This window comes from Trichoplusia ni, chromosome 1, assembly GCF_003590095.1.
Source record: "Trichoplusia ni isolate ovarian cell line Hi5 chromosome 1, tn1, whole genome shotgun sequence".
Taxonomy (NCBI): Eukaryota; Metazoa; Arthropoda; class Insecta; order Lepidoptera; family Noctuidae; genus Trichoplusia; species Trichoplusia ni.
Window position 1 is genome coordinate 10,246,203 of NC_039478.1, and position 23,498 is coordinate 10,269,700.

A 23,498-nucleotide genomic window follows, 5' to 3' on the forward strand; every position below is an offset into this window, starting at 1 on the left:
TTTTATTTTTTTCCAAAATTAATTTTATGCAAATGTTTTTTGCTTTTGCCTATTTGTACGGAGCCTTCAGCATTGTGAGCCTGACTAGCACTTGACCGGTTATTAATTCAATTTTACTCAGTTCTCTTGTTTTACCTGAGGGAATAGGGATCCTTCCAACTGTCATAATAAGACCACTCTTAATCAGATTGAATTAGGTGTTAATTTGGTGGGTAAAGTGATATTATTGTTAGATTCAATAGTATAAGAAAGCTTAATAAACTAAAAGATTTTTCAAAACGAGTTTTATTTTTTTTCTCTAGCACCCAATTTACGAATTATAGAGATGGAATAATCATAATCATAAAAATACAAGAAATGGCATCAAATAATCAGTAGACTGCACCTATAGCTGACTAGCAGTGACTTACGTGTCGCAGGTTAGATGCCTGCGTAAGAGAAGTGTTTTTGTCACACGAATGCTTGGGCTGAGCCCGGGTGGCAGATAGCATCCTCCTCCGTGACCCAACAGCAAAAGTAGGAAAACGGAAAGTAGGAAATATAAGAGAACAAGTCAGGACATGATGCACAGACGTCAGACATTTTGGAAGAAAACAACAATTAAATAGATGCTGGAGTATCTAGATAAATAGGATGAATCGCTTTCACCATACAAAATACAATTTCTGTCTTTTGATTGCTAATCATTTTCTTTAAGGAGTTAAATTAAAATTGACTGCATGGATAAGGGTGCTTGAAGTGTCCATAAAAAACACAAGTACGCCAAATGTAGAAAAAATAAAAATCCCCTCACGACACCCGAAGTAAGTTCCATAGGATGGGTTTGCTTAAATTACTCACAAGAATTTTCAAAAGTAGGAACAGGTGAATGAAGTTTCTTCATTCTTAAACTCCTTTAATAATATGGAAATATAATAACAATGTAGTGAATAACCTCTAGTTCCTAATTGACTACTCCTATGCAAGTAAACGGGGGGAAAGAATTCATTAAAAATGGAAAACTTTAGATACAGAATATTTTAAACCTGATGGATGAAACTGCTACAAGCAACAAAAATCGTTAGCAAATAAATGAAATGAAATGAAATCATTTATTCTGTAAGTAGGATATATCATCACTTTCACATGTCTTCTTTTTTTTTGAGAACGCTGGAGTCGACATTACCTATCTGACTACCCTGAGAAGAAACAAAAGATATATACCACTGCGTAGCAACCAACTAACGAAAAACTAAAAAATACAAAAGTAATAATCTTAGACGTCAATATATAATATCAAGAATATAATGTTTTTCTATAACTTCTAATTTTTTCCGTACTTTTAACTAATTTATTACCGACGGCGACGTTTAGGGTTATTAATGAAACAAGTGACTTCTGCTATGTACAAAACAAAATGAGCTTTATTGTATAGATATTACAAATGCTTTTCTTGTTACAAGTATTCATTGTCATCATGCAAGACCTCAGTAGATTTCGTTTGCTAGTTAACTCATGTATCTATTGTCTCAAACTTTGGCTTACCCTTTTTGATAGTTCCACTAGTGGTTATGTTGTGTCCTGGGTTTTGGGGCTCCCTTAAATAAGTAAATGAATAAATGCGGACAGCATCATATACATTGTTCTGAACCCAAAGTAAGTTGCTAAAGCACTTGTGTTATGGAATTCAGATACAACGAAGGTACCACAAACAACCAGACCCGAGACAATTTAGAAATGTGAATTTTTAGATTGACCCGAGAGCTAGCTACACCTTGAAACCGGTGCGTACGCCACTCGACCACGGAGGTCGTCGATGTGAATCCGAAATCGAAAACCGTGGTGACAAAAACTCAAAACTACCCTAAGAAGGAAGAGAAGTGTGGCCAATAGTGAGACGTTCAAAAACTGGTTTTATCACATTTTTATACCCTTTTAATGACATCTATAAAATAGTAAAATGCTCTCATTAAAACCACATTATAGTGAAACAGTAAGCTATAACTAATAGCAATGACAAATTGATTGGTTAAGAACAATGGTGATAATAAATCAAAGCTTGAATATTAATGAGGATAATTTTTAACCAACTGCAGCAGAACGGTTTTGTTATTTTTGCGTATGTCCCTTTGGAACGACTGCTTGCCATCCTGTCTCTTAAAGAAAGGCTGCCATGCAACATATGCAGAAGCGTGATAGCATAATACACATCATAAAGCGCCGTCTTTTTTTGCACGAGGTGGTAGAGTTATAGCTACCATAGGTATGCCCCTTCTAGATGGTTACTGGTTTCTATTTGGAATGGTCATCTTTCAGCTAAGAGAAATATAATCCATTTTAGTATTCCACTACTTTCACACAAAGCCATCTAGTCTTAAATCCGGCAAAGCATGTATAATGAGTACTAGGCAACTGATGAACATACTTATAAAATATATACATACTATGGATAAATTACACTCAGACACAGAACAAATGGTCGTTTATCACACAAAACAGTCTTCTGGTCAGGAATCAAACTTACGGCCTCCGATATAACAGTCACGGCCACTAACCGCTAGACTTATCCACTAGACCAGGCCAGTTAGTACAGGCTGGACTGAGGAGTTTTTATTCTGTGGATGTCCAATTTATCGCCTTAGCCATGCAAAATGATATCCGCTTGTTGCATTTTACGTAAGCATGCTTAAACGTGGGATAGGATGTAACCGGTTCCATAAAATGGATCATGCAAATGAACTTGGTATGTTAATGGGGTAAAAACTGTAATTAGACCGTTTATCATCGCATTGTAGCCATTTTTTCAAGTTAATTGTGTAAGGAAGCTTGTAAGACCAATAAATTAAGTTACTCTATAATAATTAAGTCATTGTTAATTGTTTATCGATTAAAACAATCGGTGAAGCGCGAGTCGGAGTCCTTATTAAAAGTCATGTATGATAAAAAACGCAATATTAACTTTTTTTGAAATTTCCTAAAACTCATTTGCATGGCAAAACAACTTTATTTAACCAAGTTTAAACAACAAAATTCTCGTGTCGCGGTGTTTGTAGGTAAACTCCTCAGCTTAACCGATTCTCATGAAATCTTATGTGCATATTGTCTGAGAATCGGATAAGATCTGTTTTTCATACCGTTTTTTTCATAAAGCAACACAACATTTACTGGGTCAGGTAGTCTTTGTATAAATTTTTCGTGTCACAACGTTAGTTTCTATTCTCTTTCGAAAAGGCTTTATCAATTTTGATATATTAGTTAAGCAGGTCTCAGATTTAGCTGACATCGAGTGGGGCGGCGCAGAGCCGCGCATGAGCGCGCTCTCTCGCCTTAACTAGGGTTCTGGGTGATGGCACGGGGCTGTCTGTCGTCCGAGTATAGGACCCACGTCGGGGGCCACATTCGGTGCTATGGATGTGGTCCCAATATGAGGCGAGGAGGCCGACGCTCTTTACACGTCGGCCTCCACACAACACGAGAAAGTGGCCTACCGGCCCACATTACTGGCCGCTGGAAGCCCGCGGTCGGTGTATGAAGCATTGCAACGCATTGCCATACACCGACACAAAAACACGGATGACGTAGCACGGCGGTTCAGGTTTAGTCAGTAAAAGTCTGATACTACCCATTTCCTCCCCCGAGGGTGTGGGTGTCCATGAGGAATACCCGCCTTATAAAAAAAAATGATTTAGTTACTATATATTTTTCATACTAATTTAACCCTAACATCTTCTTTTATTCGTATGTAATGTTTTTACTAGTCCAGAAATTACCTAGAAATGATTTAAATTTTAAAATAACGTTTACCAGTATTTACTATATTTAATTATTACTTTTCATTAAAATTGATCTAGTCCTGTCAATTATTGAAAAAGTTAACACGAATAGTGATGCCATCTATCTTACCAGCAACTTTGATAACTGCATTTTAGTCATCCACGTATCCAAAGTGCGACAAGCTAAAATTAAACATTTTAAATGTGATGACGTAAAAACTTCGCTTGGTCCGTTCGAGACCTTTGATGCTACCGACCGACAGACAGGTAGACAGTCAGTCAGACAGACAAGCAGACCGATAAACAGCCAGACAGATAGTCACCAAACCCAATGAGCGCGACGTATCGCGGGTTAAAATTCCCTAGGACAAGCATCTATGTGATCCTCGAATGTTTGTCCTGAGTCTAGGTGTCTTTTTGAACGTGGCTTGCATGTTTGTAAAACCCCCGCGACACAAGGACTAAATTCCTTATATACTGTCAGTATATTGTTGTAAAAAAAAATCTTATAAAATACCCTCTTTTTGCACGGGTGTTAAAAAAATAATGCTTTCAAACCGAAGCCAAAGGAAGCAACAAGTTTCCAAGCAGTAAACTTTCATATATTAGCGCGGCAAATATAAAATCAGTACCATTTGTATCACGTCACCGCCGTGTCCACACCTCTCCATTTGTCACTATTTACAAAATGGACGCGATCAAGTCCAACCCCATTTTGAATTTCCATGACAACCAACTCGCGATAGTTAGGAAAAATTATGGTTACGAAGATGTCAACAAATTGGTTCAAGATATTGATCATTTTCAAGATTGGATTTCTAAGCAGAATCATTTTAAAGTGAAGGAGTTTGGTAAGAGATTTTGTTTTTATTTTTTACCATGCTTTTAAAAAGAGGGCCCTTATTATTATTATATTTATTTATTAAACTGTTTACATTATACGTTTATTATAAGTTTGTCGTTTCTGCCTCTCTATCTATGGCATCATCAAAATGGGTGGAGTGATTTCAATCTAGTTTTTCTTTTTTTATATAAGATTAATTCCAACATGTTTGATAGAAATTGGTTGAGCAGTTTAAAAATGGTGATGGGGGCAGGAGTTTCTTTTTCATTTTAAAGTTTACCTAGGAGACTAATAGTATTTGTTGTTTATGTATTTAAAACGATGTATACAAAAAATAATGTTCTGCGATGGACTTGCACAATTGAATAACGGCTCAAACGGCAATTTTTTAATAATTTCCAAAATCGTAAATTTTTACATCATCAGTATATAATTGATAGCTGTTGCCCGCGACTTCGTCCCCGTGGGTAGAAGATATAAGTTATGATTTATACCTGCCCTATGTTTTTTAATATTTTCCTTTGTACCTTCGCTCCTATTAGTCGCAGCGCGATGGTTTATAGCCTAAAGCTTTCCTTGATTAATGGTCTATTCAAAACAAAAAGATTTTTTCAGTTTGGACCAGTAGTTCCTGAGATTAGCGCGTTCAAACAAACAAACTCTTCAGCTTTATATGTATAGAGTATAGATTAAAAATGAGACTTGGTTACTTGTTTGGAAGTGATGGCCGAGTGGATTGAATTCAAAACGCCTGGGTTTAGTTCAAGTCTCATGAGATAGACATAGGAAAGTATTTGGAAAATGCATTTGAATACTTGTTCGACAACAGACTCCAGAAAAACCTTTCAAGTGCGCATTTGACACGCGAAAATGAGGATCTGTTTTTCCCCTCCGAGTACGAAACAGGAATGAAATCATTACCTTTATATTTTCATGATTATTTCATAAACATGTATTTTACTGTAGTCATAAAAAGTAAGTTTAAATTTGTATGTTATCCTAACATAGTTATATATGGGTGTGTTCTTGAAACATTAATTAGATGTTATTTTTTATCCTTATTCGCGTTTTAAATTAGTTTTGTGTTTGTAAATGGAAGTCATTTTCATGTTCTTCATAGAAAGGCGTTTCAAAAGAAATTTACACTTGTTAAGACAATTTACAAAGTTATGATCTAATTTAAAATATTTTCTTTTATTTTTCTATCCTCCGGAATAGATTATTTCCATAAAAATGTTGTGCGGCAATTTGTAGAGAGCAACTTGTTCAAATAATCGATTAAATCTATACTCTATACTAATTTATAAATCTGAAGAGTTTGATTGTTTGTTTGAACGCGCTTATCTCAGGAACTACGGGTCTAAATTGAAAAAATCTTTTCGTGTTGAATAGACCATTCATCGAGGAAGGTTATAGGCTATATACCATCACGCTACGACTAATAGGAGCGAAGATACAATGGAAAATGTGGAAAAAAAAGGGCAGATATAAATCATAACTTATATCTTCTACCCACGCGGAGGAAGTTGCGGGCAACAGCTAGTGTAGTATAACACAGACATCATTTACTTAGATACCTATTTATGACCTTAAAAAATTAAGTATAAGTATATACCTGGATTTTGGCCACCCGACTTTGTTGTAGAACATGCCATTTCCAGATTCCAAATCAAGAAATGTCATAAACTCCAGAAATATCTTTTTTTTTAGTGGACAATTCACAACTTAAAGCATACCTGTAAATCTTAAAAAAATAGCTCTATCAACTCAAATTTTATAGTACGAAAGCAATAACTTAAAACACTAAAATTAAAGATTCGTGGAACATTCCTTACCTTCCTAAATACATCATCTTTTATCATACTTAATTTCTTGCACATTTAAATATATTCAAACATTATTCAAAAAATAAATCCGATGTTTATGTAAAACATATTGTTATGTATATTTTGAATAACTATCAAATGAAAATGGAGAAAAACATTACTCATTTTTACAAAAACAAATTGACAACACGTAATGGCTGAGGAATCGAAAATATAGTGTTTAAGGGGTATCGTGTTGCCCAGGAAACAGGGCCCCGATTCTGCTATTTTACAATGGCGGATGAATGAATTGCAATTGGATTAAATTTGTAATTATTCCTATTCTCTTAAGTATTTTGCCAATACAATAGTTGGAAGTTAATTGTATTGACCTTGAGTACTGTATTGAATTTACAATTATTGTGTAGAAAAATGCTTAAGAAAATACGAAAATAGTCATTTTAAGCCAAATTTCGTTCATTCATCGGCCGTTATAAGTACCAGAATTGGGGCCCAGATAGGCAGTCGCTCCTTGTAATACCCTGGTACTTAGCTTCATCTGGTTAGACTAAGAGCCGACCCCTACATTGTTGGAAAAGGCTAGGATCGCTAGGATGATGATGATGAGAAAGTATAGAGTTTTTAAGCAGTGATAACTTAGTCTAGTGGTATAACTGTTGGACTGCCAAGACAAAGGTTGTAGGTTCGAATCCTAGTAAGTAGTAATGTCTTTTCAAATTCATGTCCATATTCAAAGTAATTATCTTTTGCTTTAAAACTAGTAGGAAAATATTGGGAGGAAACCGGGACACTGGAATATTTTTTGTCTTTTGTCATAGGCCAACTGTCAGGTTGGTTTAAAGTCTAACACCAGGTTGTTCATCAACCATATGATCAAAATAAGAATTATTTATGGAAATGGTTAATAGATATATTTTCATAATTAGGTACGAGTATGTGTACATTTCGCGCATTTCAATGTTCCAATAAAAATAGGGTTTATTATCGTAATAGTGAAGACCATTTAAATTAACTGTCATTAAATTGTATTTTATGTCTTGTTTTTCACCTTTTGTCCTTAATCTTTTGATTACAATCTGAGGGCACGGCAGTGCCCCTGCCAAGTCTCGAGCAAAACGGGCACGGCCGTACCATCTTTTCTCGAAGCGATTCGCGGCTGTTTCGCCCCCCCTGTATCTTCGACGTGAACAAAGCTAGGAGTTTAGCTTTTCGGGGAATAATAGTAGGCATTAGAACAAGCTTAAGTTCGAAATTACATGCCAATTGAATTAATGGTTTAGGAGTTACGGTCGATCAAAGTTACACCATTTTGTCACTCACTGACTCACTGACTCACTGACAGATCATCAAAAATCTAAGGTACTTCTAGCAGACTTAGAAACTTCAAATTTTGCACCAAGATAGGTCCTTAGCCACATATAAAGGAAAAATTATAAAAACATTAAAAAATAATATGCCATAGAAAACAATTTTATATTTGCGGTTTGGCAAGAACATTATGTATGGATTTTGACTGCATTGTTAACTTTGTTCGTTGTTTAAGTACCTATTCAATTGGATGAATACATACATAGAATAGAAAAGAATAATATAAATGTAATACACAGACTATCATTAATACAAATTAATACATAAAATTCATAATTCATTAAATTAATAAAGCTAAAACTCCATTGTATTGCGATAAATATTGTATGCGCGCTCGATAGATGGCGTTGTACGTGTCTGAATCGCGCTATGGTTTCGTTACAAAGCGCAGTCTAAGTAGTACTTCAGAATAATTCGATAATTTTCATTTGATAGCGCCACCTGTCTATGAAAAACCATTTCGAAACTAAAAAATATTGTAGTGATAATTGATATTCGGAGAACTTTACGTGTTATTTAGTTTAGTTTAGCTATAGTTTGTAAGTTAGTAGATATATATATGCATATATATATAAGTTTAAGCTTGTTTACATTAGAAGTAACGAAGTCTCAGAGAAGAAACAAAAGAGATAGAGATAGAGAATGGGTTCTAAGCAAAGCAGTAGCTGAAGTCCTAGAAATTATGACACCTAAAAAAAAAGAAAGAAAGACACTTACAAAAAATAAATGAGATCCCACCAAAAACATTAAATGTAAAAAAATGCCAAGTCTCTCGATGCAGTCTTTCCATCGTAAAAAGTTTTGAGATCTCATAGAAGCCAAGTCCTATTCAAAATATTTTGTAGTTATAAATCAACATTTAGTAATTGTATCAATAGTTTTCTTTATATTATAATTATAGTGACTTGGCAATGAGCACAAATTAAAAGCTGCTTGATGCCTGGAATTATGTGCAAATGTTACTGACGAGACCAGTGATCAGATTATTTGTTATGTGTGAATCATGATGGTCACTACCGACTACATGCTCCAATACAATAATTAAGAATACCTTACGGGCCATCGCTTTATGAAAGTAAATGAATCGAGAGTACACTAAGACTGACTGCCGTTGCCGGAATTCGGTTGGGACGACACGGATAAACCAAAAGAAAATTAATTTTGTGATATTAATGTTTACGCATGCGGTGTGTGTAACTTTCAACTCCTACAAATATGCCGTTTTATTTGTTTCTTCTTGTGCTCATTGCCAAGTCACTATAATTATAATATAAAGTTAAACTATTGATACAATTACTAAATGTTGATTTATAACTACAAAATATTTTGAATAGGACTTGGCTTCTATGAGATCTCAAAACTTTTTACGATGGAAAGACTGCATCGAGAGACTTGGCATTTTTTTACATTTAATGTTTTTGGTGGGATTCTTTCTTTACTAATTTGACAGATATTTATTCATACTTACAATCGTATAACTAAGAAAATCCCTTATTAACGTCGATATTATGGGTATTAAGTATTTCTAAGTATAAGTATTTTTCGAAAAAAATGTTTATTTTTTTATCACACGAAGCCTGGGTCAAATTTCACATTTCGCTTTTGCGAAATGCTGTTTGCGTTCATTGAACTTGTTTAAAAATTTGATGTTTTAAGAATATCTTTACTTTTTTGATAAACTCATCGTAACTTTTGTATCGAATATTTGATGGCTCTGACTCCGGTACTGTGCCAAATTTTTTTGGATCTCTGACGTTTTCCCACTTTAAAAAAAATCTCTAGCTTTCTCGTTTTCTCACAAGGTTTTCCTTCACCGTAATTAGCAAGTAGGTAATTAATACTTTCGTTTACGCACATGAATTCGAAGAGGCACTTGCGGGTGCCGAGATTTGAACTCAAAACCCTTGAAATTTCCGCCGCTACTTTTTACCGCTAGCCTTGGACATGGTTGTCCAACTATCATTCCACAATACTATCAGAGCTTCCCATCTCTTAAGGTTAATAATATTTAATTCAGATCGACAGTTCTTGGAGCGCTACATCATCTACAACAAGGGGTCAATTGAGAGAGCAAAGCAGCGCTTTGACAAGTTACTCACCTTCACCACTCTGATGCCCGATTATCTCCAAAACTTTGACATCAAAAACGAATTTAAAGCCCTGAGGAACATATCGTAAGTAACTCACAGCTAAAGTTTGACAGTGTGTAACGACGAGGCATAGCAAACAGCAAAATTTTGGGCTTAAATGTAATCTGCGGAAAACGCCTGGTGAGCTGAAATTATGAATACATCTTTATGATCGCGTCGCGTTGTTTTAAAGTTATAAAGGTCAAAAAGTAAAGAAAATCAGTTTTTCGCAAATTTGCCTTCTGAGCCAAATACAGTTAAATTTAAAGTTGTTTACAATCGTGAAATGTAAATTGTATTTTTGTGTAAAAGTTAGCCTACTTGAGTAGATTATGATGATAAGCGACTATATTATGGCAAATACTCAAACGTTTCTTAACCATCTGCGAAGTATAATTTAAGACGAGGTTTTTACATGGTTACCCCCTGAGTAAGGCAGTCAGCTAACTACGATTTTTCAGCAGATGTAACTTAAAATTATAAATGAACGCTTTCAAAACTCTATAATTGTGTATATAAATACACAATTATAGAGTTTTGAAAGCGTTCCAAATTGAAACAAAAGATAATTTAGATCTTTTGTATAAATCTTTTCATATCGTGATGCTTTACCGAGATCCCCATTAAATACTTTGTACATATATCTACATCCCTTACATCTTTTTTTAGGCACATTTGCGTCCTTCCAAAGCCAACTGATGACAACTACCGAGTCATAATCACGAGTCTCACCGGACAAGACGATGATGACTTCCAGCTCATTTCATATTACAGATATATGTTCGTGGTAATACATTATTTTTTGCTACAATCATATTTCCTTAATTAGTAGTAGTGAGCTCCTAAAGTTTTAAAGACTTGATAATATTTAAACGGCAAAGTTTTCAACAGTAATTCCAAGTAGCCATCGACGTAAACAAAAATTTTGTGGATGAATTTCATTTTATTAAAAAAAAAACAACGGTAAAACTCTTCAAAGATATATGTATTATCCTTATAGACTTAAGGTCTTATAATGAAACTTGCCAGTCAAAAGTTTATTGTTAAGTGACGTCAGAAGAGATTTCAACTCACTGTATCACCTCATAGTTTTTGTTACCGTGGTAAAAGACAAATTATGTAATCAATATTTTTTGGAAATCTGTTCGACGTATATATTGAATTTTATACGATTTAAATAAAGCAAATTAAATTTGCAGTTGGGCGAATATATGCTGCACAATGATTACTGTTGTGGCTACGAATTTGTTGGAGACACAAACAATTTTACAATGGGAACGGTCAAGAAAATGAACCCTATTGTCATTCACAAAGCCTTGACATTACTTGTGGTAAGTATTATTATCTAGTGCAATTACTTGCGATTATATAAGCATAGTAATTAGTAAAGGGTGATGTCTTGTTTATGAGTTAGTTCGACCAAGGTAATGAAAGGTTAATTTATTGGTTTTTTACATTTGTTGATCTGTAGAATTTATTGTTGTATGAGGTGTCTTCGAAACAAATGGCCTGGACGGATAGCCGTGAGGCAAATCTCACGTCATCATAGGCGTAAACAAACTGTGCACGATGAGTCAATTTTCGCTTAAGAGGCCGGTGTAAGCAGCGCGCAACTGCAATTCGACGCGAGCCAAAAATCGGACGAAACATTGCTATCTCTATCGGACTTCTCGCGGCGCAGCGCGTAGCTGTGTGCGTGCGTGTAGTACTTTTGTAGCGAGTCATTCATAATGACTGATAACCACTGCATTGTACTAATTTTGTTTAGTAAATGCTTTATTTTTGTTATTTAATTTTCGGAACCGTTGGTGAACACAAAAACCAGTAATGCTTTTTTTGGAAATTATTGTACGATGTCTATATCAGAAGATTTAATGATATTAGGTATCTTAAATCTAAAAATCTAATAAAATAAAACGTGAACGAAAACTTTTCAATACAAACGTAATACCAAAAGACGGTATTTAATTTATCTAGGTTCCTAATAAACTTTTAGTTTAAAACGTTCACTATTACGAAATGCCAGCGAATTGCATTTCGCATATTTTAACACCGCTAACAGCATGTTTTCAACTTATTTTTTCTGTAATTTAATTCTTAATATTTAATAATAATTAGTCGCAGTGTGATGATAAAATAAATATTTTTCAATTTGGACCAGTAGTTCCTGAGATTAGCGCGTTCAAACAAACAAACAAACAAACTCTTCAGCTGTATATATTAGGACCTATAGAAGTATAGATAACATTTATGAGCTTAAATATGATAGAAAATACAAAAACTTTGCTAATATAAAGCGCCTTCTCGTTTATAACCACAACAATATCATAACGGGCCGTGCAGCAGAAATCGTAATATTTTAATTTCGCTATAACTTCAGAACCAAACGTCCAATTTTAATTATTCAAAGACCAAATATTATCTACATTAACTGTACATAGTGATGAAATAATTAATTTTGATAAGGATTAATAGCATGAGTAAAATAAACGCGTTTAAATGTAGTCCAAAAAAAATGAAGATTTTTCAATAAAAAAAATGGTTATTGTACCTCACTCGACATAGATAGGTATAGTGTGTCGCGAACTTTTTTGTAGATATTTATAACATCTACAATTACTTAGAACATTTTATGGTTCTATCTTTAATAGTTCAGGCAGGGTACGCAAAATAAGTAACTTTTTTGGTTGATTTTTTACACCTTGTGTTCGAAAACCCTAATATCTTACGGAAGCCTATTTTTGTGCAAAATTAAATATAGCCTAAATTACTCGTGGATAATGTAGCTTTCGAATGGTGAAATAATTTTTAAAATCGGTCCAGAAGTTTATGAGCCTATTCAATACAATGAAACAAACAAAGTTTTCCTCTTTATAATATTCGTGTAGATTAAAATTCGGTAAATTTAAAATGATCAAGAGTATGTTTTCGTTATGAAACTTATTTTTTGGTACCTAATAGGTAACAAATATTACGTAAGTAATCCAACCCAAGTTTAATTTTTTTTTGCAATAAGAAAGAGTACCTATTGTTTTACACTATCCCATTTTTCCATTAAATCTTTTTCCAAATATTTCACTCCCACCACATCCATGTATTGGCTAGAGGCCTCCGTCGACTCCGTCGTAACTCGCCTATACCTACGCGATAATCACCTACAGCGAGCGACAACTGTTACCTACTAAGTTCCGTTTAAAATTTTAAAGTAGGTATGCTAGAGGCGGTTTATTTAAATATTATATTAAACAGTACATACATTAATGTTAGGTAATATTTCGTAAGTAAATAGTTAGTTAATAAAAAATATATTTATTACTAGCTTTTCGCCCGCAGCTTCGTCCGCGTCGATGTCGGTTATATCGCGTTTCCAAGAAAGAGAACTCTTCAAAAGTCCGGGATAAAAACTATCCTATGTTCTTTCTCAAGGTCAACTCTATCTCTGTACCAAATTTCATTAAAATCAGTTCGGTGGTTTAGACGTGAAGGCGTAACAGCCAGACAGACAGAGTTACTTTCGCATTTATAATATTAGGTATAGTAGGGAATATTAGTAGGGATTAAAACGTTTTTTTTTTTCATACCTACTTTGTTAAAATTTTACTTTGCTTGTAGGTACGTACTACGTAGTAGGTACTGTGCCAAATTTCATTAAAATCAGTTCTTCGTCTTCTTAAAGTGCTTACAGATATAACAATTTTTTTTTCTTTCTTTTTTGTTAAAAAGCTACTCCCGCACTAAGGAATTTAATCCCTGTGTTGCGGGGCTTTCACAAACATACAATTCACATGCACAAAGACACCTAGCCTCAGAACAAGCATTCGTGAATCACACAAACGCTTGTCCTACACGGGGATCAAACCCGCGACACGTCGCGCCCAGTGGTTTAGGCGGGATGACCTCAACCGCTCGGCTATCCGTGTAGTCAAATTGAATGAAAGTGTCAAAAAACCTTGACAAATATATATTTTTGCTATTTAGTCTTGAAACCATAATTTCAAATTCAAATGCTACAACAAATACATTATAACACTCAAATTTAAAGTAAAGGAGAAATCCAATTAACATTGACAGAGTAGGTATTAATCTAGGCGCGCTATACCAGAGTAAAGCAGACAAAAAGTAAACAAAACCTATGTGCTCGCCCTCGCTCTACCCCATCCAAATTATTAAATTTATTTAACTATTAATTAATTTTAATAATCACTTATTACGTCGTCGTCAAAAATGAATACTTTATTTAACTATAAACAACAAAACAATCTTTTACATCGGTAAACTACCTAATAGTTATAATGCCGAACCCAACGCCAGCGCATGCCACGAGCAGTGCGTACACGCACACAAACATAGCGTGTTGGACGTTGGTGAGACATGCGACAGCGATAATATGGTTTCAGATTTGTGATAAATTTGGTTGTGTTCCGTAATACCAAAAATTATGAATGAAAACTTATTATATGTCCACTTTTTTTTGATAAATTGCAACTAGACTATATAATCTGTGTTCCTATTAAAAGGATATTAAGAATATTAATGTTTTAAGTACAGAAATATTAAGTTGAAAACATGCTGTTAGCGGTGTTAAAATATACGAAATGCAATTCGCTCGCATTTCGTAAATAGTGAATGTTTTAAACTAAAAGTTTAATAGGAACCTAGATAAATACCGTCTGTATCCGAATAACATAACTTTAAGTCGGTGATATGTTCGTAGCGACAATGATTTTGGTATTACGTTTGTATGGAAAAGTATTCGTTCACCGCACCCTTAAGACAAGCATTTGTGTAATACTGTTCTGAGACTAGGTGACTTGGTATATAACCACTTTGTCTAACCCCTGCGACGCAGAAATTAAATTCTTTAGTGCGGGAGACGCTTTTTTTATATTACTAAAATAAAAGATTGATGGCAAATATCGTAAAATTATTGCTAAATAACTTATACTTTTATGTGTTGTTTTGAATAAAATACCAATAAATAAAAAAAGACCGTGCGGTGTTTAATGTGATAATATATGTAAAACGCAAATGAACCAACATTTTAGGAGTAACCTTTGGACAGTAGTAGTAAGATTCAGGATAATATTATATTGCAGTAACTAGAAGAAGAAAACAATATTTTTTCTTTAACAGGAAGCCATGGGACAAAGAATGAAGAAACTTCACTTAGTCAGTGGTTCAAAATTCTTCGACACAATATTACTGTTGTTCAAGCAAGGATTGTCAGCTAAATTAGCATCAAGATTGATCGTGCATCCAAATTATGAATCCTTGTATCAGCATATACCTAAAGAAATGCTACCCTCCAACATGGGGGGAAATGAAAGAAGCATGCAGGAATTAGATGGTAAGAGGTTAAAAATCTACCTTTATTTCAGAGGCGTTTCTTTATAGTAGGGTATATGAACATGAAATATAAAATAAGTTGACATAAATTATATTTGATACTAGTTGTTGCCCGCGACTTCGTCCCCGTGGGTAGAAGATATAAGTTATGATTTATACCTGCCCTATTTTTTTCACATTTTTCTTTACATCTTTGCTCCTATTAGTCGCAGCGTGATGGTTTATAGCCTAAAGTCTTCCTCGATGAATGGTCTATTCAACACATTTTTTTTTTAATTTGGACCAGTAGTTCTTAAGATTAGCGCATTCAAACAAACAAACTCTTCAGCTTTATATATTAGTATAGATTTGTTTGGAAATCTATAGTTTCTTTAATCCTTGCATCATGGTACAGACCTTCCCCATCATTTCTGATGCGTAGATGCCAGTAACCATATTCAAATTACATAAATGTTACTAAGGGGAGAAGCAATGCAACAGCAAGATAATAAGGCATTGTTAATCTTATGTACATTAAGTATTAAGAATGGCCTGCAGGACCTAAAGTATCTCCTTGTAATACCCCGACCTTTTCTGACTTTATAAAGACTGTGCAATTCCGTCTGTGTGTATGTTTGATGGCACAATTACAATGTATTTGCTGTGTACCTATTATTTTAATTATATTTATCACAAAATAGCAATTAGTATTTTATAAAAACATATGACTTAAGCAATCAAAAGCTTTATAAAGTTCAAGATAGTCGATGATTAATTTCTAATTGATACTTTTTATTCACAGGTGTGGTATTTAAAGAAATGTGCTCTGATGTGCATATAGCGAATGTAAAACATATGGAGCAAGCCTCCACGGACGAGTCCTGCCGAGTTTCCTCCAAGTTTAACGAGGAATATTCTGGAATGCCGGGATCCTTCAAGACCTTATGCGTGGACTAAATCTTCTAACGGTTGTTTATATATTTCGGTTAAAGTTCCATGGGATAAGACATTTTGGAAGTGAAAAACCCAAACTGGTTTCCAAAAAAACGGTATTACGGTGGGAAGATGACTGTAACCTAAATTATTTTTGAAGTTTTTGACTAAAAACCAAAGGTTTAAAGTAGCGATGTGGTAGTTAATAAAATCGGTAATTAAATTTGTTAAGACTCCTTGGTTGTTATTCTATCCCTTTCCAAAATTCAAACATTTTGTTCATCCTTGATTGTTTATAAGATCCATCAAATAACCTAAAAGCAGATTTGATGTTTCTGCCAGGATATTCCTTTATTTTCTATTCTATTTAGCTGATGCCCGCTCCGCTCGCCTGGATAGCTGGAAAAACATTAACCCTCCTTTAACAAAGTCCTATAAAAGTTGTCTGTGCATTAATCAAAGGTATCAACTCTCTCCCTACAACACCTTTAACAAAATATACCGTAAAGATTAACATGAAGAGGTTAGCATACACAGACACATACTTACACTCGCGTTTAAAATATTACTGAGATGTCACTTGTTGTCATATTCATGATTCTTATCTTGTTTTGATCGATGGTAACTTTCTGCTAAATATTTCATTGCCTGACTTTTCTATTACTTATTCTAGTGTTATGTTATCAAAATGCACATAAATTTCTAACAAAACATTTTTATTGCCAAGTGTGAGTGAATCTGCAGATTGGAGGTAGAATTTTGATAACTTAAAAACTTTGATGAAAATACAAATTAAAATTTGCTGTTACCCGCGACTTCATCCGCATGGTTAGGAAATAAAATATTTTCTCGTAATCGTTAATCCATTATGTCAGCTAGCTCCATACCAAATTTCATTAAAATCGGTTCAGTCGTTTTGACGTGAAGAAGTAACAAACATACACACTCGCAAACTTTCGCCTTTATAATATTAGTGGGATAGTGGGATATCAAAGTGTTGACCTTTTCCTAATTATCAATGTCATCGTCAGCGCCTCAAATTATTGTTTATCGCATGCGAGGTTCAACATGGTCATTGATTTACTTATACCATAGAGCTATCTTCTTAGTCAGATCAGTTGGATTAATGATATTGGTTCAACAACAAAATGAATACGACCGACTTCAAATAAGAACAACTGAACCAAACTTGACGAAATTTTTATGGAGCAAATGACAGCTATTTCGTGTTAATTTAAAACCGAATTAAAAAAATCGATCCATCCAGTCTTAAGTAACTATTAATAAACATAAAACCTTTCTCGTTTTTGAATCCGTTGAAAAGTGTAAAAGGAAAAATGTTAGCTAACAGTAATTAGTTATCGACAGATCGTAGTGTTCCATCAAATGATTTCCCTATTTTTTTCTTTACATTGGTATGCCGACAAACATCTGATAAATATGAACTAACTTATAACAGTCTTTGAATTTGCTGGTATTCGTAGAATCGTATTTCCTCGGACAAAGTTATATGCTAGTGAGAAATAAATATCTATAAACTCTTTTTTTTTTAAACGCAGCTAGCTTTAAAAAAAAAGAGTTAATTTTACAGAATAGGTAAAAAGTTAAGTTTGCAGAAAAATAAACTAACTATAATAAACTGACTTTTCAGCGGAACGACGTCTCAGACTTTAACTGACTAAGACCCACCCCATTTCCTTCCTTGATGTTGAACCTGACAATTCCGTTGATGAAAAAGACCTACAAATGGGTTAAACTCTGATACAAGTTGCCTGATATATTTTGTTTGATACATTTGTCTTGAATTTGGCTGTACGGTTAGCCGAGTGATAATTTAAGGTCACACGCCAAACCCACGGCGCGCAACGCGGGTTTGATCTCGTACGACAAGAATTTGTTTAAGTCCGAGTGTCCTTGTGCATATGACTTGAATGTTTATGAAAACGCGATACAATGATTAAATTACTAATTGCTAGGTTGTAAATATAAAATCCTAAAAGCAGAAGAATACACGGTGATTTTTTAGTCGTCTTACAAAAAGCAGCCCAGTTCATGTATCCGACGTAAAATACCCCTAGGCCCGATTATTATTTTTTTATCATCAACTAAGATAATAAGTACGAAGAAAATTAAACAAGAGAAATCTGAAAAATACTCTTAAAAATGATAAAATTGCCGCCGCCCGCGCCCTTCACCATTATTACAAGGCTCGGACCGCACTCGCAACAGAGCTGTGTTTCTAAAAAGCTACGAATTGCAAGAAAAATATTGAATAAAAATTGCATTTAATTTGTTTTCAAATCTCATAAATACCTATTTTTTTAACATGAACTTGTTCTAGTCATTGGATACATGAACTGGGCTGCTTTTGTAAGACGACTAAAAAATCACGGTGTATATCTACTAAGGTCTTCTAGTCCTAAACTAAGCAGTGTTTATAGTTACCAAATAACTGACAAACATACGCTCACAAAACTGACACCTATCATGTGTTCAACACACAAACGTAGGTTAATCACGAACAATTAAATACAACCTCTTGTTTGGTCAAGGTCACGTAAAACCACGCCAACAACCACAAACACCAAAATGACGAATCGCTAAAATTTATTGAACTGACAAGTCGTAGTCATGTCACTGGTCGAAAGTACCTACTTATTACTATAGATTTTAAGTTCCTAATTATTTTCTATTTTAATGCGATTAAATATTTTCTACAGGATATTTCACATCTAGACAACTCCATCTAGTCTCAAACTAAGCAAAGCTTGTAAAAGAACAAGACAACTCATAATTATTTTTAAATACATGCATACTTAATAGGAACAAATTATGTTCTAATCATACAAACATTTGTCCAGGGTAGGATTCGCACCCGGTACGACGTCCGGTATAGCAGACAGGGCTACTAACAACTACACCAGCCGTCAAATCACTACCATTTGCTATAGTTACTTTTAAAGCAGTCTATTTTTAACCCACTTATCATCTATAATCTTGTTTTTGTCGAACTCTTGCATACGTCAAATACTAAAACAATAAAACTTAAAAACAAAAAATCAGCTATCTGACGTCATTGCGTTGATTATATAACACATTGTGTTCTTCCAACCATTAAGAAATTAAGACATATTTTAAAAATAAGAAATCTCAAAATGTAGTTTATATAAGCGTTTGCACAAATATTTAGACCTTATTACGAAATAACAAACCAAGGTGTACATAAGTAAGGATAATTTGAATTCTTTAATAAACAAATAACTATTAATTTTGAAGTGACCAAAAGTGAGTTAAAAGATCAAACTAGTGATAGAAACACTACTTCTTGAAACATGGAAGAAATAAAAAAAAACCCAGTGTTACTATTCAATCCAAATCAACTTCGCAATGTAAGAAAACAGCTGAACTATGAAGAAGTAAATAAATTGATTCAAGACATAGATCATCTTGATAATTGGATAAGACAGCAAACTCATTTCAGAGTTAAAGATTTTGGTAAGTGTTTCTCTATACTTCATTTTAAGATTTTACGAAGGTTAACAAAATCCGGTACTGAATTTGCAAAGTAAAGAACAACTTCCTCAGTGAGAAATTTAATTTAATCCTTGTCTCGAGAGGCGTTTCACAAGGAATCAAGTCACATGCATAAAGATCTCCAGATTCAGATCAAGCATTCGTAGATAACAAAAATGCTTGTCCTACGCGGTGATCGAACCCCCGGCACCAATTTTACCTGTGTGACACGCACTAGCCAAATGAAGGAGCCGTTCAGGTTTATCAGTAAGAGCCTGAAACTACCTCTCTAGAGGAGGCCGGTCCATGAATCCACCAAGAAGGAATTTAAACGTGAAGAAGTAACACTCAAAAACTTTCCCTTTGTAATATGAGTCAAAAGCCACTACTCACCACAGGGAACTACGTTTGTTAGTAATTACCCAAAGATATATGTTTCCAAAGATACGCACCTATGCAGCAAACTTTAAAAGCTGGCATATGAAGAATTTTGAATCCAAGCAAAGCAACAAGCTACCTACGACCAATTGCGACCCCAAGAATATATCATTGAGGTCTTCTATTCTGTTTGGTAGTAGCCGCTTGAATTACTTGAATTATATTCGTATAGATCTACCCAATCATCTATATTATATAATATTTGAATGTATTAAAACAATTCCTTAATCCACTTCTGAATGATTGCAGATCGGGAATTTCTGGAGCGTTTCCTCATTTATAACAAGGGATCCATTGGGAGAGCGAAGCAAAAATTTGACAAATTATGCACTTTTAATAATTTGATGCCTGAATTAATGCAAAATTACGATATTAAAAATGAATTCGGAGTTACACTCAAAGTAGCGTAAGTTAATGTGATTGATTATATAAATACGGAAGTTTCATATTCCGTTTTTGAAGTTACGGAAAAACGTATAATTCTAGACAGACTGGCAGGTCTAAAATTCTAATTTTAAAGCCATGTTTAGTATTTTTAATTTTCCATCCAGATTTAAGTTAGTTTACTTATGCGTATTTATCGGGATCACTTTACTAGTAGACCCAAACGGAGTCCTTAGTTATGAGCTGACATGACAGGCTCGCAGTCTAGAAACTAGTCAATCCATCCCGATTAATACACGTAAGTTAACCGTCATTAAATAAACAGTTACGAAGTCTTCTAAAGCAAGCTATAATACCCTAAGGTTCTTCATATTTTCTATCTATTTCAGTGACGTCTGCGTCCTCCCTCAACCTGTAGCTGAGAACTATCGCATCTTAGTCACTAGACTCACTGGATATGATGACAGCAACTATATCCATATTAGTTACTTCAGATATCTTCACCTAGTAAGTATTCAATTTAATCTTGTCATTTTTTTGTCCAATACTTTTGGTTTCATTTTTGTTGTGTATTAAGTGCTTCTGTTATCATGCATCTTCGATTAATCCTTAAATTCTTTAGACATATTAAATATCAGAATGTAATTTTAGAAGACTTAGAACTATAGTTGATTTCTAATAAGGTTTTATCACAATAATACAATCCAATTATCATCAAATACAATATGTACGTCTCTTTATTTTTCTACGTTTAAGTGGCAGATTTTTTGACCATTTATAAAATGGAACTTAGGAAAGAGCTTAGGAAATACATAATTTTGGTCACCACGCAAAACGACCTATTCGTCACGTGTCGCGAGTTCGATGTCGGAAAGTAAGGACAAGCATTTGGGTGATCCACGAATGTTTGTTCTGAGTATGGGTGTCAAGTGACTTTAATTTTTGTGAAACTTCTTCGACCCAAGGATTAATTTCCTCACCTCGAGAGTCGTTAATAAAAAGAAAACTTTATTTCAGTTAATTCAATACATGCTCCGCAACGATTATTGTGTTGGCTACGAATTATTAGTTGATACTAGGAAACTGACGCTATCAACTATGAAAAGTATAAACCCTATGGCCACACATAAGGGCATGACGTTGCTTACTGTAAGTATTTTTTAAACTTTATTCCTTTTCAAACCTTATTTGTAATAACGATATCGCTGGGTAATATAAACATTTTGGAAGATCGTTTGATCTTAAGTTAACGGATGATAGCGTGCTTTAGAGAATGGAACTCAATTTTTGAAGGGAATTTGCGAAGGGTTAGTGACACTGGTGATATCCAATTGTTTTTGTTTTTGACGTTCAAAAAGTCCTTCGTTTTGCCGTCTCAATGGCGACAATGGACAAATAATTCACTCTATAAATATGACTGCATGGATGAAATGCGCGAAGGAAGTGTCTTACTTTCTTCGCGCATTTCATCCATGCAGCATTTGTTTGATCGAGTAATGCTTGTCTTGAGTCTGGGTGTCTTTGTGAATATGACTTGAATGTTTTTTAAAACTCAACACTTTGCAATCATTTATAATTCCTTAGTTTTGCAGTCGTTTTTACCAGGAAAAAACCTAAAATAATTAAATATATTTTACAGGCCGGATTGGGACAGCGAATAAAGAAAATACATTTGATGAGTGGATCCAAGTTCTTTAACGCAGTCGTCGCGATTGGAAGACAAAGCATTTCGGCGAAATTGTTTCAGAGGATAATAATACATGATAGTCTGGAGTCATTGTATGAGCATATCCCAAAAGAACAACTACCTGTGGACTTTGGAGGGCTTGAGAAGAGCACTAAGGAATTAAGTGGTAAATGATAATTTTATATATTTGACACATCGCCATCTAGTTTAAAACTAAGCAAAGCTTGTACTTTGAGAACTGATAAACATACATAACTGACTGACATAAACATGAAATACACCCAGACGCAAAAACAATTATCGTGCTCAGCACACAAACATTTGCACAGGATGGAAATCAAACTCGTCATGAGTTTGGATAATATTTTTAATGATTTTCTTGTCAGCTGTAATCAGAGAGATGTAAAGTGGGTCTCTTCTCTTCAAAAAATATCCTCTTTTGGGGTAATGTTCCGATGGTAGAATGGGTTCAAAAGCTTTCTAGACTCTTTTTTAGGGATTAACTTTCTATTGGGGCAATTTAATGTAGATTCTTATAAACCATTTACAGGGTAACTCGGTATCATGTCTTAAAACTAAAAATGCCGTAAGCCTGCTAGATTTATGTAAGCAAATTTCTATAAAACCAAAACATGTCTAAAAGAGAAAAAAAGGATCTCTTATTAAATATCTACAGCTTTTGAATAGTAGTCTGAATAAAGGAATCAAATTTGGAAAACTCAACACTATCTGGGGGCACGAAAGTGGCCCAGCCAAGTCTCTAGCAAAACGGGCTTAAATTAAACAAGTACATTATTTAAGAATGGCTTTTTTTTTAAACCATTTTGACGTCATTTAATTTAGTCGTAATTTCTTTTTTTCCAGATCAAATGTTCAGGGAAATAAGTTCAGAAGAAAATATAGAGAGAGTGAAATACTTAGAGAAGGCTTCGACAAACGAATCCTATCGGATGTCTTGCAAATTCAACGAGGAGTATTCCGGAATGCCTGGGTCCTTCAAGACCTTGTGTGTGGATTAGATTTTAAGGAGAATTACTGCAGTAAGATTTGGACTTATACGTGTTAAGAATAAAAATATTGAGAGAAAAAATTAAATAGAAGGTTTAGGAAAGGAATTCAAAAAAAGATTGTTGTCAAATAAAAAAATATTTATCTAATTTGTCTATTTATTCATAAATTATGAAGATTTTTCACGTTTTAATACGTAGGTTTTCATTTATCAATGCGCCTTTATGTTTTAATCGGGCAATTCTTGCGAATGACGAACCACAACACTGCTAATTAAATATTTAGAAAACA

The 23,498-nt window shown here is 34.1% G+C and overlaps 1 protein-coding gene across 1 annotated transcript; it reads left to right on the forward strand.

The window, feature by feature from the left end:
- The first annotated feature begins 4,306 nt into the window (after positions 1 to 4,306).
- LOC113500424 lies at positions 4,307 to 23,294 on the forward strand. The gene is made up of 12 exons (XM_026881218.1): positions 4,307 to 4,603; positions 9,808 to 9,964; positions 10,589 to 10,706; positions 11,119 to 11,250; positions 15,053 to 15,266; positions 16,047 to 16,199; positions 19,508 to 19,672; positions 20,378 to 20,534; positions 20,902 to 21,019; positions 21,530 to 21,661; positions 22,152 to 22,365; positions 23,064 to 23,294. The coding sequence occupies exons 1-12, from the start codon at positions 4,441 to 4,443 to the stop codon at positions 23,216 to 23,218; spliced, it is 1,878 nt and encodes a 625-aa protein (XP_026737019.1). The 5' UTR covers positions 4,307 to 4,440; the 3' UTR covers positions 23,219 to 23,294.
- Positions 23,295 to 23,498: the final 204 nt, after the last annotated feature.

Excerpts from the sequence above, each read along its gene's own strand:
- LOC113500424 (XM_026881218.1), top strand. The coding sequence starts at position 4,441 with ATGGACGCGATCAAGTCCAACCCCATTTTGAATTTCCATGACAACCAA. Across the intron at positions 4,604-9,807 it reads TTTTAAAGTGAAGGAGTTTG|ATCGACAGTTCTTGGAGCGC; the intron begins GTAAGAGATTTT and ends TATTTAATTCAG. Across the intron at positions 16,200-19,507 it reads CAAGACCTTATGCGTGGACT|ACATGGAAGAAATAAAAAAA; the intron begins AAATCTTCTAAC and ends CTACTTCTTGAA.